The sequence below is a fragment of the Lampris incognitus genome, chromosome 1, assembly GCF_029633865.1.
Source record: "Lampris incognitus isolate fLamInc1 chromosome 1, fLamInc1.hap2, whole genome shotgun sequence".
Classification (NCBI taxonomy): domain Eukaryota; kingdom Metazoa; phylum Chordata; class Actinopteri; order Lampriformes; family Lampridae; genus Lampris; species Lampris incognitus.
The window spans coordinates 94,679,134-94,695,331 of NC_079211.1; the positions used below are offsets into that span (position 1 = coordinate 94,679,134).

Consider the following 16,198-nt stretch of genomic DNA (forward strand, 5'->3'; position numbering starts at 1 on the left):
GTACTGGTGTGCTTTTGAGTGTCTCACCCAGACAAAATGTTGAGCATCAAAGATAACAAAGTCAAATTTCCCGTGCGTCCAAACTCACTCAGCTGGTAAATGAACTTGAACATGAACTCTGTCTCTGTGTCTGTCACCGTGTCCCTTGTGTCCAAGGATCAGAGTCAGAGGGCGACAAAATGTGCTCTTCCGATGCTGGGATCTAACATCTATCCAATCTATTTGTCTGTGCCCCCTGCCTCTCCAGATATCCGGGGTATTCAGGATTTTCTTGATTGGACATCTCAGCAGGGGATGGACGTGTCTCTCCAGAAGGTAGAGTCCAACATCAACATGATGATCACCAGCCTGTTCAGAACTATGCGTGTGGAGGAGCTACACCGCTACAGGGACACCCTGCGCCGGGCTGTGCTGTTCATGAGCCCAGCAACCGCCAAGGCTTTTATCACCGAGGTGGGGGATTTACTCATTTTTGTCACACATGCACCGCACATACACTCCTGGGCATGCATATGACACACACACACACACACACACACACACACACACACACACACACACACACACACACACATACACACACACATTCAGGTGGCCTCTGGGAACCCCTTATCTGTCCACATGCTCTTATTGTGAAAACATTTTCTGAACTACTGGAAGCACACACACACACACACACACACACACACACACACGTGCGTGCGCAGAATATACACAAGTGCACAGTTTTGCTCTCATTCTCTCTTCTTCCAACCAATAGTCCAATATTCACTAACACTTCTGACCAACCAGTCATCTCTGCTCAAAGACAAACAACTGTGTTGGTTTTCAAATGCTAGGTCATCATAAAAGACCAAATGATTTAATAAAAATTTTTAAAGATGCAGTGGGCCATATTTTTTATATTAACAGTTACTATCTGCTATGTCAAAGGATTGTTTGTGCTGTCAATCACATTGAAAGTCAACACTACACTCAACAGTGTTCCTTAACCAGAGACAGCCCTAGCCTTCACTTGAAGCTCATGGCTGACCTTACCAGGCTTGAAGATGGCACCTCTCCCCCTGCACCATAACAGCAGTCGAGGATGAAGCTTGCAGAGAGGAGAGGAAGCGCTCGCAACTTCTGGGTTGCATGAGCTGTTTATCTGTTGTGTATTAGCGGGCGCAGAGGTGCTGTCCTCAGACTGGATAATTTCAACAATGAGCTTTAAAGTGAAGACACAGCCCGTCTCAGGTTAAGGGAAACTGCACACTGTGGTGCCGATTCTCAGCGTGATCGGCCACATAAGTATCCTTTCACATCAGAGGGAGTCATTTGAGTCATTGTTTATACTAAAAGTATCGCTTAGTGTGTCTGTAAATAAAACTTGGTATACTTTGTTTCCATAATACTTTGTAAGTGCTAACCCACCACAGCCAAGTGAACCAATCACACACACACACACGCGCACACACACACACACACACACGCTCATGTATTGGTAATGACATAATATTGGTAGTGGACTAATATTGGTAATGTTTTGGTGTTATGTAATGAACACATTAATTATAATTGGTGTTATATAATGAATGTATTGATAATGACTTCATATTGGCAATGGACTAATAATACATGTTGGTCTGAACTTTTAAAACTTAAAACTTAAAACTTGTCAAAAGTGACGTACTTGAAAACATCAACTTTAGCTGCCTTCCTGTACAGATATTTGATGTTTTATTTCTGACTGCCGAGACCAGCAGGTATGCTAATTAGTGTATTTTAAAGATGTTTTAATTCTACTCACTTTGTAATGCTTAGTGCATAGACTTTATCCTTTCTTTCGTCTTAAACATTAATACGTATATTAATTACGCTCCTAAGCACGCGGTAATCTCCTGCAGCGCTTTAGCTGACTCAAGCCATTTCCCTGAGTCTTTCCCAATTAGTCAGATCAATTGTAATCTATAATGACTTCTTCTTTTGTCCCATGTTTTATTCATGAGTCATGACACGTGTCCAAAGTTACACTGCAGATATGAAACTGTTCCTTCACTTTGTGTTCTGCGGGTTTCTCTCCCTTTTCCTCTCTTGCAATATCTCTCAGGCTCTTCACCCCTGCACACACACACACACACACACACACACACACACACACACACACACACACACACACATGTTCCCTCTCTCATTTTATCTCTGCAGAAGGAGACAATTAGGAGAGTTTCTTTTGCTCTTATACATAAATGATACGGAGGTCATGGTTGAAAGCAATAGGCTGTAGCGGGAGTTATGAATTCATAATTTAAAGCGGTAGGATGGTGTTTAATCCCATGTGTCATGTTCTCATCTCAGTTTAATTAAAAGTGACCTCGGAAAGAGCAATCACAATCTAATTTGGTTGGAGGCGTGACAGAAAGGAAGCTGTGTGTTTCGTGCATGTGTGTGTGTGCGTGCATGTGTGTGTGTGTGTGTGTTTGTGTGTGTGCTCACCCTTGCCTGTGTATTAGTGAATAAGTGAATAAGAATCTTTATAAGACGAAACGAATGACCATGTTTGCAAGTGTGCTTCCATGAATGTACACAAGTGTGTGTGTATGCCTGCATGTGTTAACAGAGCATGCATGTCTGTGGTTCTGTGTGTGTAATGGACTAATATACAAAAAGGACACCATGACCTTGAAGGCTGCACTTTTTGTGCATTTTCTTATTGAAAAGTATTTTTAGACACTACAATAATAATAAAAATTATAGTAATAATAATAATAATAATAATGGTAAATAGACTGCATTTATATAGCACTTTTTCTAGTCTACCGACCACTCAAAATGCTTTACAGTGCATGCCTCACATTCACACACTGATGGTGGGGGCTACCATGCAAAAGGGCAACCTGCTCATCAGGAGCTTCAGTGTCTTGCTCAAGGACACTTTGACAAGCTCTCTGGAGGAGCCGGGGATCGAACCAGCAACCTTCCGATTACTGGACTACCCGCTCTACCTCCTGAGCCATGCCGCCTGCATGATAATTTATACTTTCACCTTTCAAAACACAAAGTGCTTTAAAATAAAAGCAGGACACATTTATAACACAGAAGATTAAAACGAACTAAAAGCCTTGCAAAATAAACACATAACACACAGAGGGAGTGATGCAGCGCACTAGTATAGTGTACCTTTAGCTGGTTGTATATTTTTCCCCCCGTTGAAGTTTGCAGTTCATGCATGTGGAATAATCACTGCCCCCCTCCCAGCCAGGCCAGTAAAACCAGTCAGCTATGGCTCTTTCCCCTGAATGAACTCACTGACCCCCCTCCCCCCAATCTATAGTTTTACATGAGGATGTTTTGATAAAATTTATTGAAAATACAGATTCTTTTTTTTCTTCTCCAAAACTCCCCCCCCTTTTTTTTTTCTTCTCCCCCAATTGTATTTGGCCAATTACCCTACTCTTCACATCCGGCTTCCCACCTGCAGACACGGCCAATTTTGTCTGTAGAGATGCCTGACCAAGCCGGAGGTAACACGGGAATACAGATTCAAAATAATTTGTACATTGGCATTGTTAAAACATTCATTCAGTCACTTTTTTTTTTTTTGGGATCTTTCCCCCTTTTTCCCCCCAATTGTATCCGGCTAATTACCCCACTCTTCCGAGCCATCCCGGTCGCTGCTCCAATTGTGTCTGAAGGGATGCCTGACCAAGCTGGAGGTAACGCGGGGATATGAACCAGCGATCCCCATGTCGGTAGGCAACGGGATAGATCGCTACGCTACCCGGACGCCCAGTTCTTCCACTTTTTATTTTTTTATTTTTAGTCGAGTTTGTTGTGACTGAGTGACCCACCTTTACTGATACTACCATGCCAACACTGTGTGAGTGGATCCCGGATTCATTTTCTCAAGATTTCCTCTGTCCTTTGGGGAGCTTGACAAAGCAGTTGTTTTATCTAATCCAGTCAGACTTCAAGTGGAGAAAGTTTTCCAAGATGAAGTGTTGCGAGATAGTTAAGATGAGCAGATAAGATTGATGACTGCATATCGTTCCCTTGCAAGGTGGTGAGGAGGGAGTGAGAGAGAGAAGAGGGAATTAATTGACTTTTGCTGGAGAGAAAGACGGGGAGAGAAAGTGAATGAGCGTGAGAGAGTGAGAAAGATGGCGAGAAACAGATCAAATGAGAAAGAGAGAGAGAGAGAGAGAAAGGTACATAGATGGAGACAAATGCGGAGAGAGATGGGCAAGGACCTCTTCTTGCTCTATTGGTTATTTGTGAGGCCGTTAGTCACTGAAAGCACCTCTCATCCCGATGCATTAGGGCCTGATGCTCGATGAGGATTAGAGCTGCTCCAAAACTCAAAGCCATGGAGGGATGAAAGACGAGGGGAGGGGGGAAGAAGGCAGGAAATGTGGGAATGATGGAAGAAGCTGGATCAAATAAGTGCCAGGCAGAAAGGAATTTAGAAACGATGATGGGAAAGTTTTAATTCAAATTCAATCGACGGCTAAGTGAGTTTCAACATATTAGGAATGTGTCTTCGTGGCATGCTCAAAACAAAGTCTCTATGATGGGAATTAAACATGCTAGAGTAGAAAAAAAAAGGGATGATGACTTTTATTCATGAATAGATATGAGGCAATTGAAATGTTTAAGCATTGATTCGCAGGCTTGATTGGGTTAGGGGCGATAAGAGCTCTACAACACACTTAGGACTAGTGGTGAATACGTGAGTCAGACATTGGGGGCACCACTTGGGGAATCTGGGGGTCCTCCGTTAGAAAAGTGGTTATTGAATAATGTTAAATTTCATAACATGACATGTACATTAAGGGGCCCTATCTTGGTGCTGGCACAGGAGGCAGCGGAGACACAAGCGTAGGCTGATTGGCAGTTTTGTTGGCTGCAAGACAAGTCTTTCCGACATGTACTCATCTACATATTTTTATGGCTTTAAAAGGAATCCGCCTGCACCAGCGTGACTGGGCTGGCACAGCAGGAGGTGTGTCAGCGCAGATCCTCTGCTGCTGTACAAGTTTGGTGTCCATTTTGGCTTGAAATTGGCTTACAGCTGTGCCAGCTCAGTTCATGTCTTGTGCAGTGCAGCCACAGTTTAGCTATTTACCTGCAGTAAAGAGCGGCCATGTGGGTGAGACTGCACAGGCGTGTCTATCCAAATGTGTCCTAATGCATGTTAGCCAATGCATTTCACCCCGCTGAAATAAATCATTAAACCAATGTCAACAACTAACTGCATGGAAAGTTCTGAATAAGATTATCAGAAAAAATTAGGTCGGGGGGCATCCAGGTAGCATGGGGTCTATTCCGTTGCCTACCAACATGGGGATCACCGGTTTGACTCCCTGTGTTACCTCCAGCTTGGTTGGGCGTCCCTATAGACACAATTGGCCGTGTCTGAGGGTGGTAAGCGGATGTGGGTATGTGTCCTGGTTGCTGCACTAGTGCCTCCTCTGGTCGGTTGGGGCGCCTGTTCAGGGGGAAGGGGGAACTGGAGGGAATAGTGTGATCATCCCACGTGCTACAACCCCCTGGAGAAACTCCTCACTGTCTGGTGAAAAGAAGGGACTGGCGACTCCACATGTATCGGAGGAGGCATGTGGTAGTCTGCAGCCCTCCCCGGATCAGCAGAGGGGGTGGAGCAATGACCGGGGACGGCTCGGAAGAGTGGGGTGGTTGGCCGGGTACAGTTGTGGGGAGGAATTGGGGAAAATAAGGTCTACATGTGGATATTGAATTTGATGTGAGTCAAATGGTCAGATCTACTAAGTAAACATTAAATTTGCCAACAATTACCACCTATCGAGTGAGCCTATTTTGCAGGTTATCTACTAAAAAACCTGGCATAATATTTAAGACAGGCACAGCCTTGTTAATCCTAATGTGACCGGCACTATATAAACATGTTTTGCGAATGTGTCTCTCCAGTTGCTCAAAGTACATTCGGGAGCTCTGCTGTATTATGCCTTATATGGTTCTGCACTCTTCACATTAATGCATTAAGGATTTGCAACAGCATGGCTGATAATGCTCGCTGAAAACCCTGTGACGCTTGCTTTTTTTCCCCTCAGTAGCTATTTTCTAGTCCCCTTACAAACTCCTACACATGTTCAGGGAAATGACAGGTGAGAGTGAAGACAAACTTGTGCAGCACTTTGGTTCAACTGTGGTTGTTTTAAATGTGCTATATAAATAAACTTGACTTTGGTTCAACTGTGGTTGTTTTAAATGTGCTATATAAATAAACTTGACTTGACAAACTCTTCTATTCTGTAGCCGAAGACATTGGAGAAGGAGTAAAGGATCGGGGGTGTGAACAAGGTCCAGAGCAGAACTATGGAGCCAGCACCCTGGTAGTGGTAGGAGCAGTCAGAGTGCAAAAAAATAAATAGAATAAAAATAAACAGTGGGTTCTAAGATATGGGGGGGGGGTTAGCTTTCTTTTAGCTTTGGGGTGGGGCCCGTCCTCCTGATAATTATGCCCATGCTTAGGACGCTGTCTTTGGTGCCCCCTTAGATGAGGCTGAAGGAGGAATGAAGAGCGTGAAGGAAGGAAAGAGGCAAGTGGGAAAAGGAGGAAAAACAGAAGAAAGCAAAGAAGGTGTCAAGGAAGGAGAGAAAAAGAAGGAAATAGCGGAATAAAGCTGAAGGAGCGAGACAGATGATGTAATCGCTTATGCTAGGCAGAGGAGAATGAGGAATAGTGAAGGAGAGGAAAAAACTCAGAATGAACGATGGAAACGGGCACGAGGAATATGTTCACGTCAAACTACAGATGTAACTTGTCACGACCGTGTTGCACATCACCCTTGCTGTGCTCACTGTATGTCCCGGGCCCTGCTTCACTCTTAGCTGTTGGACTTATCTTTCTGATACAATGTAAGCCCAGTTGGAAGTATCGTCCAGCATCTGTTATATTTTCATAAGTGTCTTGTACCATGCACATCGCCAGGCATTACATAAACAATGGCCTCCAAACACAGGCACAAACACACACACACACACACACACAAAGAATCACATATGCGTATACTGTAAGGAAACATGGCTCTGTGATGGTCTGGCGGCCTGCCCAGGGTTGCTCCCCACCTGCCGCCCGATGACTGCTGGGATAGGCTCCAGCATCCCGTGACCCCAACTGGGATAAGCGGCTTGGGTAATGGACGGATGGATGGATCTCAGGAAACATAGGACAAACTAGCGTATTCTCATTCATTCTTCTGCCTTTTCTATTCTAAATGGAACATGGGTTGTGCATGTGTGTGTGTGTGTGTGTGTGTGTGTGTGTGTGTGTGTGTGTGTGTGTGTGTGTGTGTGTGTTATGGCCAGTCAGCGACCTGTGCACAGCCGGGACTGGGGGGTGGGGGGGTGGAGATCATCTTGTCCTGGGCAAGAAGAGCATGACACACAGTGGGCCTGAGGGAGTGTACCAGGGACCAAGCAGTCCTTCCTCCGCCACCTTCACAGCTAATGGGAGGATGAGGGATATGGACCAGGGCTGGTAGTTGTCATCGAAAGTAAGAAATAACGGTAACACTTTAGTATGGGGAACGTAGTCACCATTAATAGCATGCAAATTAGCAACATATTGGCTCTTAATTGGTCATTATTACGTACTCATTAATGCCTTATTCTGCATGGCCTTATTATACAACCAGTAAGCCATTAACTATGAGTTTTCCCTCTATAACCTCAGAAGTATTGCTTATTAGTAGTACCATCTCAATATGCTTTGCTTAGTATGGCCTTTATAAGGTGGTAATACCACAAGAAGAGTTATTCTCCCTTACTAACACTTAATGAATATGGTCTGTTCTTACATAACAAAACACAAAACTACAAGTGTTCATAGTGTTAAATTGCTCTAAATTAAGTTTTTGTTACTTAGAATATGTTCCCCATACTAAAGTGACATCTTGATCATTACTAATTCACTAGTAATTAAGTTTTTTTATGTTCCCCATACTAAAGTGTTACCGAAATAACAAAATCTAAAAAGCAGTCTGAACTGAACCGGACTGAAGACACTGAAACGCCGACCGATAGTGCTCCTCCTTAAGGGTTTGCAACTCCCTGACAAAAGCTATGAAAAGTCTAGATATTTTGTGAAATTACCAGCATTTCCACTCTGTGTATAAGGGCAGAATTTGAAAAGACCGTCTGCAGGCTGGCCTCCCATGCAACATAAACACACATTACATGTTACTTGATGCAAAGCCACAAGTCGTACATCCATTTCACATGCTTTTTTTTATTTATAACTGTCGTCGCTTCACATGACCCAAATGTGAAAAAGGTTCCTTAAATGTGCTTCCAGGACATTGGGTGCAAACATGAATTGAAATAGTTTTTAAATTGTTGTAGGGCTTGAAGATGTATGCTTTAATGAGACATGGCTACGAGGAAGGGTTATGTGTCTTTTAGATTTGTACATTCCGTCTTTCAGGGTATTTCTCCCCTTCTGTGTCTGGTTTTCTTTTTTTCCTTTTCTATTTCCCATCTCTTTCTCTCTCTGTCTTTCTCTTTCATTCACAATTCACACACCCACACATGCACGTGCGCGCACACACACACACACGTTGTCACTGTTGATCTTAGATATGCAAAAACAGTGAAAGTATAAATTTTTCCATTTGATTCCCAGCCGTTGAAATATTGAAAGTATGCCAAATTGGGACCGGGGAACTATCAAAAGGGTCTCAGATACCTCCAAAAATAGGGAGAACTTTTTAACTTCTGGGGACGTGGAGAGCAAAGTACTGTATACAGCACAAATATTGTAGTATTCTTTACATGAACGTTTACTAAGAATATACTGTATCGTACATTTTTTTTTTTTACTTCTCACTGTATTACGTTGGAGAAAGAGGGTTTACTCCATCGAGCACCAGAAAGAGACAGGACTTGATATCCTCAGAGAAGGAGATTCAAAAAGCCCAGGATCTGGGAGCCACAATGTCCCACTGCTGGCTCATCGTATGCTCAGTATGCTCACAGAAACATATTCATTACGCTACGTACTACGCTTTAGATTTGAAGCTTAAAAGATGGGTATAGTCTTTATGCATGTGAAGCAAAACACATGCAGCTCTACGTGCAGAAACAGATAGATAGCGATAGGTGACTGTGTGTAGCCAATGAATAAGATGGATGTAGTCTTCACGTTCAGGCTGAATGCTGAACGGTACTCCATGTCCACCGAGAGAAGTAGATATGTCTTGTTTGCACATGAAATGAGCTAGGTATATTTTGAGGACGGCTGTACACTGCGTGCTCAAAAGAGGTATATTCTCTACATGCTCACTGAAAGAGGTGAATGTTCTCCATATGTTCATAGAAAATGATGGCATGCTCTATACATACAGAAAAAGAAGCAGGAACACTTCATACGCCCAGAAACAAAGGTATACATAAAAAGTGGGTATGCCATGTAGAGTATGCCACCCCCCCCCCCAGATAAAGTAATGGACTGGCTCGCTATACCGCCATGACTACATTACAGATTCCTTTCCATTTTAGATGCCATCCTTATTAATGCATTTTTGATCACAAAGAGATGCCGTGGTGGCCAACTTTTGCTCAAAGGTCTCTTTAAATTCTCTTTTACTGACTGTCCCCTAAACGCAGACTGACACGGCTTGGAAAAGCCCCCGTGAAGATGAACATCCACACACACACACACACACACACACACACCATATGAAATAGTCGGGTGAAAATAAGGAACTCAGAACTTCTGCTCCAAGTTTCAAAGCTGGGTTTCGGAGTTGTGGTGTTTTGGGTGGATAGCTCTGCTGGGAGATGCTGACCCTTTGATGATGTTGGTGAGTTGTTGTCAGAGATTTAGGACTGTGCTTTTAGCGCTCTCGAGCCCCATCTTCGACTTTGTCTATTTATCTTTCTGCACCTCTATGGCTTTCTCTCCCTCGAACTTCCTTCTTCTCCCTCTTGTCTTTCCAAACCCTGCACAGCCCGTCTTACTAACATGTCATGGACTATCGTGATCAGTTTAGGAATTTTCTGCGTAGTCCAAACCACTCTCAAACCTGCAGTTGTGTGCAGACGGGGGGGTTGAAACATTTGGTTAGGTAGAAACGTCCCCCAAATTAATATCTCAGGCCTGCCCGAGACAAGGGTGGCAATGGTAGGCCCGAATACAGAGGGCGTGGTCATTGTAACATCAGCAAGTATTACGAACAGACACGATTTCCCCGGTTTCAGGTCGAAGTGAGGTTTATTAGTTGTTGGCAAAATCTCGCCCACAGACATGCTGACATTTAGATAAGGCAGAAAGAAAGCCAATGTCGGCATACACCAAGGCCTTTCTGTGTTTTTTTTTTTTTGGAAGTCATTTTTTAAATATTTTCAACAGTGCTTGAAGTGGGCTGGTACTCACCGGTACCGGTAAGTACTGGCCCACTTCTACATTTTACTCTTTGGTGTACCATGACTTTTCTGACCCCTCCATATCAGCTTCACTGAGGTTTTTTGTTTTTTACATGGTGATGCTGGTCGCGTGGCTCGGGTACTGGGCTGTTCTGGTGGCGTCTGCTTGGCATCCTCCTTGTCATATATTTTGTAATTCCATTATAATTCTGTTATCCTCTTTCAATGTTGTGTTGTGTAAATTGTGTAAACACAACATCCATTGCACTTCTGTCCGTCTTGGGAGAGAGATCCCTCCTCTGTTGCTCTCCCTGAGGTTTCTTGCTATTTTTTCTCCCTGTTAAAGGCTTTTTGTTTGTTTGTTTTTTAGGGAGTTGTTCCATATCCGATGCGAGGGTCTAAGGACAGGATGTTGTGTTGCTGAAAAGCCCACTGAGGCTAATTTGTAATTTGTGATATCGGGCTATACAAATAAAATTGACTTGACTTCTCTGGGCAGTTCATAATGGCTCTAAATAAACTGCATTACCCAGGGGGCACTGAGGGCACTATGTGGCGCTCGCCTGTTGCTGTTCTCGCCTACCTGCTTTCGGTGGCTATTCTAAGTAACGTTACATTAACCTTACAATTATGTTGGCCTGCCTCCAAAAGGGCAGCACGAAGAGCCACGGCCACCCTGATACTATCCCTGGCCCCCCCGCTGGCCCCCCCAGCCACAAGTCGCATATGCAGAATATGCTTCTGATTATGCATAATATGCTTCTATCTGATATCTTACATTAGGTGCTGTTCATTTAAATCAATAATGTATATTTTTCTTAACTCTCATATTGACAGTTTTCCACTAGCCTATACAGTATACTACAACAGCAGCACAGAATTCCCGAAATTCAGTCATGGCTTTTGGTTTTGGTGTGCCCCCCCAAGATTTTCAGGGGCCCCATTTGGCCCCCCCTATGAAAAATGTCTGGGGGCGCCACTGTTTATCGGCATGAGGAGAAAGATGGACAGGAGCACCGTCCCATGCTGCGGTTATCCTACAAGTATTCCGCCTTCAAATCAAAACCTGACTCTACGGTGTGCTTTGTGTTGCATTTTATTATTGTCGTTTTAATTTCCTGGTCTTTTTTGAAAGTTCCATTTACATCGTTGCTTTTATGAAATCTCCTTTACTGATCATAAGCCTCTTTGCTTTACTCCCGATGGATCGCTTCCAAATACTCTGACGTACGTCAGCACACAGCACTGCATGTTATTCGTCCGTCGCAGCGACGAGGACCATCTAGTCATCCTGTGATGGATGACTGATGACTTGTGCAATGATTAAAGTGAGGAAGAGTTGCGCATCATCAACCCCGCTCTCTCGTCTGAGGCCACCTACTACCAGTGGCAAGACCAGCGAGACGACTGGCAATGGAGACAGATGCAGATTGTTCCTCAGGGTTGCTTCCCGAAGCCTCTCCCGTAGACGAGTATACCCGCAAGGCAGCGGACGTTTTAAATCAGAGTTTGCCCTCTCCTAGATGAACTGCCCAACAGACTAACGAGCTTCATCTAGCTGGGTTTGAAATCAGAGTTGTCCTCCTAGATTGGCTGCCAACCAAGGCTAAAATCGACCCACCCGGTTACACTGCCGGGAACCCGGTCGCCCCCGCAGCAGACTTTGTGAAAACAGGAGGTACCATGAGAAGGTGCTGCGGACACATTTGCGTAGGGGCGGCCATATGCTAGGGTCATGTTGGACCCGCGGCCATCACTACGCCAGGAAGCGAGAGGCCGCCGCACGCACTGCTTCGCATTCCTTTTGGCAAGTAGGACATCTGGCCCAATACCCCCCTCTACAAACATACAATCAAATTATAATAGCATTCATAATCGCACACACTCAGACACACCCATAAACACTGAAAAAGGGCATTTTCCCAGGAGTAATTAATGGTTTCAACAGTGTTGTGTTGCAAACGAATGTAATAGATTGTCAAGTGTTAGTAAAGCAAAAGGTTTGTGATTTTTTCTTTTATTGCACATCAAACGCCAATATAATTATTATAAAATGATGTTTTCAATAGTAAGTAACATTTATGTGGTGTTAACTTCCTGCTGGGGTGGGATCCAGCACCCCACAACTTGGTATTGCTGCAGTTGTACAAAGCGTGTACGGAGAAAGAACAATAGTGACAATTACCATTCAAACGTATTAAACATTTGTTTCCGCTGCAAATGGGAAAAGTAACTACATTGTTGTTCGTCCGTCGCAGCAACGAGGACCAACTAGTCATCCTGTAGGGGCCCAATTCTGTGGGTGCGAAGATGGCTGGTTAGTCCAATCTGCGCCCTGAATGTTCTTTGGCAGTGTGGGCACGGGATAGTGGGAGTAGCTGGAGGGTTGCTGGCACGGCCTTTCCTGGCCTGGCCTGGCCTGCCTGCCTGCAGCTCTCCGCTGCAGCTATCCTGGCAGCCTCACATTTGTTTGCACCATTTCGGACAGCTGCACGCCACTCTCCTCTATTCACAGCTTTCTGCTCCCACGTGTCGTAGTTGACGGTGAAGGCCTTTAACGAAACCTTCAAGGCGTCTTTGAAATGCTTGTTTTGACCACCATGGGAGCGTTTGCCTTGCTTGAGTTCCCCATATAACCGTTTCTTTGGGAGCCGGTGGTCTGGCACGCGAACTACGTGGCCCACCCAGCGGAGCTGTGATTGCATGAGGACGGTGTGTGTACTCGGCAGTCTTGAGCGAGTGAGGACCTCTGTGTCAGGGGTCTTGTCATCCCACTTCATGCCAAGAAGTTTTCCGAGGCATGTGGTGTGAAAGTGGCTTGGTGTTTTTGCACGGCGTTTGTAAACTGTCCGTGTTTCACAGCCGTAGAGCAGTGTGGTGAGAACTTTAATTTTTCTCTCCTGGGTGATGCCTCTCCTGTTCCACACATTCTTGTGGAGTCTGCCAAAAGCAGTACTCGCTTTAGCAAGTCGCGCGGTCATCTCTTCATCAGTGGTGACATATCTGGAGAGAGAGCTGCCCAGGTAAGTGAATTTGTCGGCCGCGTTTAATCGATGCCCATTTATGGTGATGTTGACTACACTAAGCAAATATGTGAGAATAAAGTCCACTGTCGCAGTCAATTTGACTGCTGTCTATTACTTTTTTATGTTTTTGCTTTTTTTATCACTGTTTTGTTGTACCTTTTCTTGCTAAAATGCACAGTAGTTCTGTCAATCTTCAAGCAAGTTCTGTCCGACAACCGGTATTGTTGAAACAAAATGGACGGCGGGGGGGGGGGTAGACTGATAAGCATGAGGGTTAATTTAAAGTTGGGCTGTTTGTTTCCGTGAGCATTTTTATACTGCACATAACGTCTTGTTTTGTTTTTTTAATCTTCACGCATACCTCAGCTGTGATGCTGTTGCTTTGGTGATGGAGCGTGGGAAGAGAAACCTGTGACACTTGTACAGGGAAGAGGAGGTTTGATTGAGAGGAGGCGATGCTGGTGAAGGGCGAGGAGAAGGAAGAGAAGGAGACGAGGGGAGAGTGCAGGAGGATAGAGGAATAGAGAAAAGGAATGGGCAGGTGAAAAATAGAGACGAGGAGGGAGAGAGAGAAGGGGGAGTAGGTAGGATTCTGATATAGAGACGGATAAACATGCAGAGAGGAAGGGAGGACAGAGGCAGGAGCGATGAGGGCAGAAAGAGTGGAAAGTAAGAGGTGATGGAGAAATGTGGGTTAGAAATATAGAAACTAAACAGGAAAATTGAAGAGCAAGATAGAGAGCTATGTAGCACAGGGGTGGAGTGAGATGTTGTAAACATCTGGGGCTTGGCCCAAACCTAGGGGGCCTCAGGGGCATGCTCCCCCAGGGAGATCCCCCCCCCCATTTATGGTAGCTGTATGCACTATTTTTCAAGCCATTTGCGAAAATAGAATGCCTAAAACGTTGTGCACCATTTGGGGAAAAACATGATAGACTCAGGGGGGGAAAAAATCATCTTGCAGAGCCTACATCCAATATTGTATCAAACTGTTCTCCAACTGTCTTCATCGTTCTGAAACCATAACACAACAAATGTGGAGGATGGCTAATTTTCACTGCTGCCAACTAAATTGTCTGATGTTACTATTTTTAGGTTACATAACATAGGTAGGATATGAATTTTTTGCGTAAACGACATTACTAATCTTGAAACCTGTTTTTGTTATATTATGATGGAGGAGAGTTCACAGAATGAATGTATAGCTGACAAATCTGCTATAATAATTATTATGGCATGACACGATGGCACAGTGGGTAGCACGGTTGCCTCATAGCAAGAAGGTCCTGGGTTCGAGCCTCCGGGGCAGTCCAACCTTGGGGGTCGTCCCAGGTCGTCCTCTGTGTGGAGTTTGCATGTTCCCTCCGTGTCTGTGTGGGTTTCCCCCGGGTGCTCCAGTTTCCTCCCACAGCCCAAAGACATGTAGGTCAGGTGAGTCAGCCATACTAAATTGTCCCTAGGTGTGAGTGAGTGTGTGTGTGTGTGTGTGTGTGTGTGGGCCCTGTGGACTGTCCAGGGTGTCTCCCTGCCTGCCGCCCAATGACTGCTGGGATAGGCTCCAGCATCCCCACGACCCTGAGTAAGAATAAGCGGGTGGATAATGAATGAATGAATGAACGATCTTACGGTACTTTAACTTATCTACTGGTCATTCAGTTCCCTTTTCCTCCTTCCTTGTCCACACAGACATGATACACAAATTTTAGATTCGGTGTGACTTACACTTTCCAAGAATGCGATCATGCTCGAAGTCCGTCGCAAATAAACATCCATAAATTTGCTCAGAAATCAGAGAAACAAGAAGCTCCTTATAACTCCAGAACTTGCCTTGGAATAACCACGTTTCAAAGTTTCCTCGACGTAATCCAGTGATAGCTGTCAGTAACCATCCAATGGTACATTGCAAACAGTAACTTATAATAGCTTTGGCATTATTTAGTTTTCCAAACTATAAAAATAAATATAGGCTCAAACAATGGCGTATGTTGCAGCGGTTGGTTAATCTATGACAGCATATTTCCTATTTCTTGGAAAAGTAACCAGGAAGTTATTCAGAAGGGCAATGAGGACACGTACGTATATAGAAAACAAGAAGATGAAGGGAAAAGGAGAATGGATGTGTGAAGGATTAGTTTGAAGACAGGAGAGGGAATGGGGGGGGGGCACATAGGGAATAAGGATATAGGGAATCAATGCAAAAGTATAATAAAGCTCAAATCTGTCTTCCATTGCAGACAGTGTACCACCTTGGTACTGGATGGACTCCTGTGACTGAGGTTGTATGCCGTCTTGGAGTGTGTGTCACCCATGCATTCAGAGGAAGAGAGGGATGTGTGAGACAGGTTGAGAGAGAGAGACGGGGTATCCTCTGCTTTCCAGTCTGCAGCACAGTTAAAAGGGCAGTTCAAGGGCTTGGATGTCTCCTTGAACTTCATCACCAACCAGAGATGGCATTATGGCCTTATCTCACCGAAGCTGTGTGTGTGTGTGTGTGTGTGTGTGTGTGTGTGTGTGTGTGTGTGTGTGTGTGTGTGTGTGTGTGTGTGTGTGTCTGTCTGTCTGTGAATGGGATGACATTAAGTTTTTATCTGTACACGTGGTGCTTGAAGCACAATGATTATATTGTATTGCTGCTCAAGACCATGTGTGTGCATGTGCGTGTGCGCACGTGTGTGTGTGTGTGTGTGTGTGCGTGTGTGTGTGTTTGTCTCTACGTGTGGTTTTTTGTAGGTGTGTGTCTTTCTAAGGAGCAGTTAAAGGTTAAGGCCAGTAACTGACGTTTGTACCAA

At 44.5% G+C, this 16,198-nt stretch overlaps 1 protein-coding gene across 1 annotated transcript in view; it reads left to right on the forward strand.

Moving 5' to 3' along the window:
* grid2 (glutamate receptor, ionotropic, delta 2) overlaps positions 1-16,198 on the forward strand; it is a 1,051,241-nt gene that overhangs the window by 660,605 nt on the left and 374,438 nt on the right. Inside the window, exon 4 of the mRNA XM_056283554.1 lies at positions 248-453. Coding sequence (XP_056139529.1) covers positions 248-453 — 206 coding nt within the window. The remainder of the gene's footprint in view (positions 1-247; positions 454-16,198) is intronic.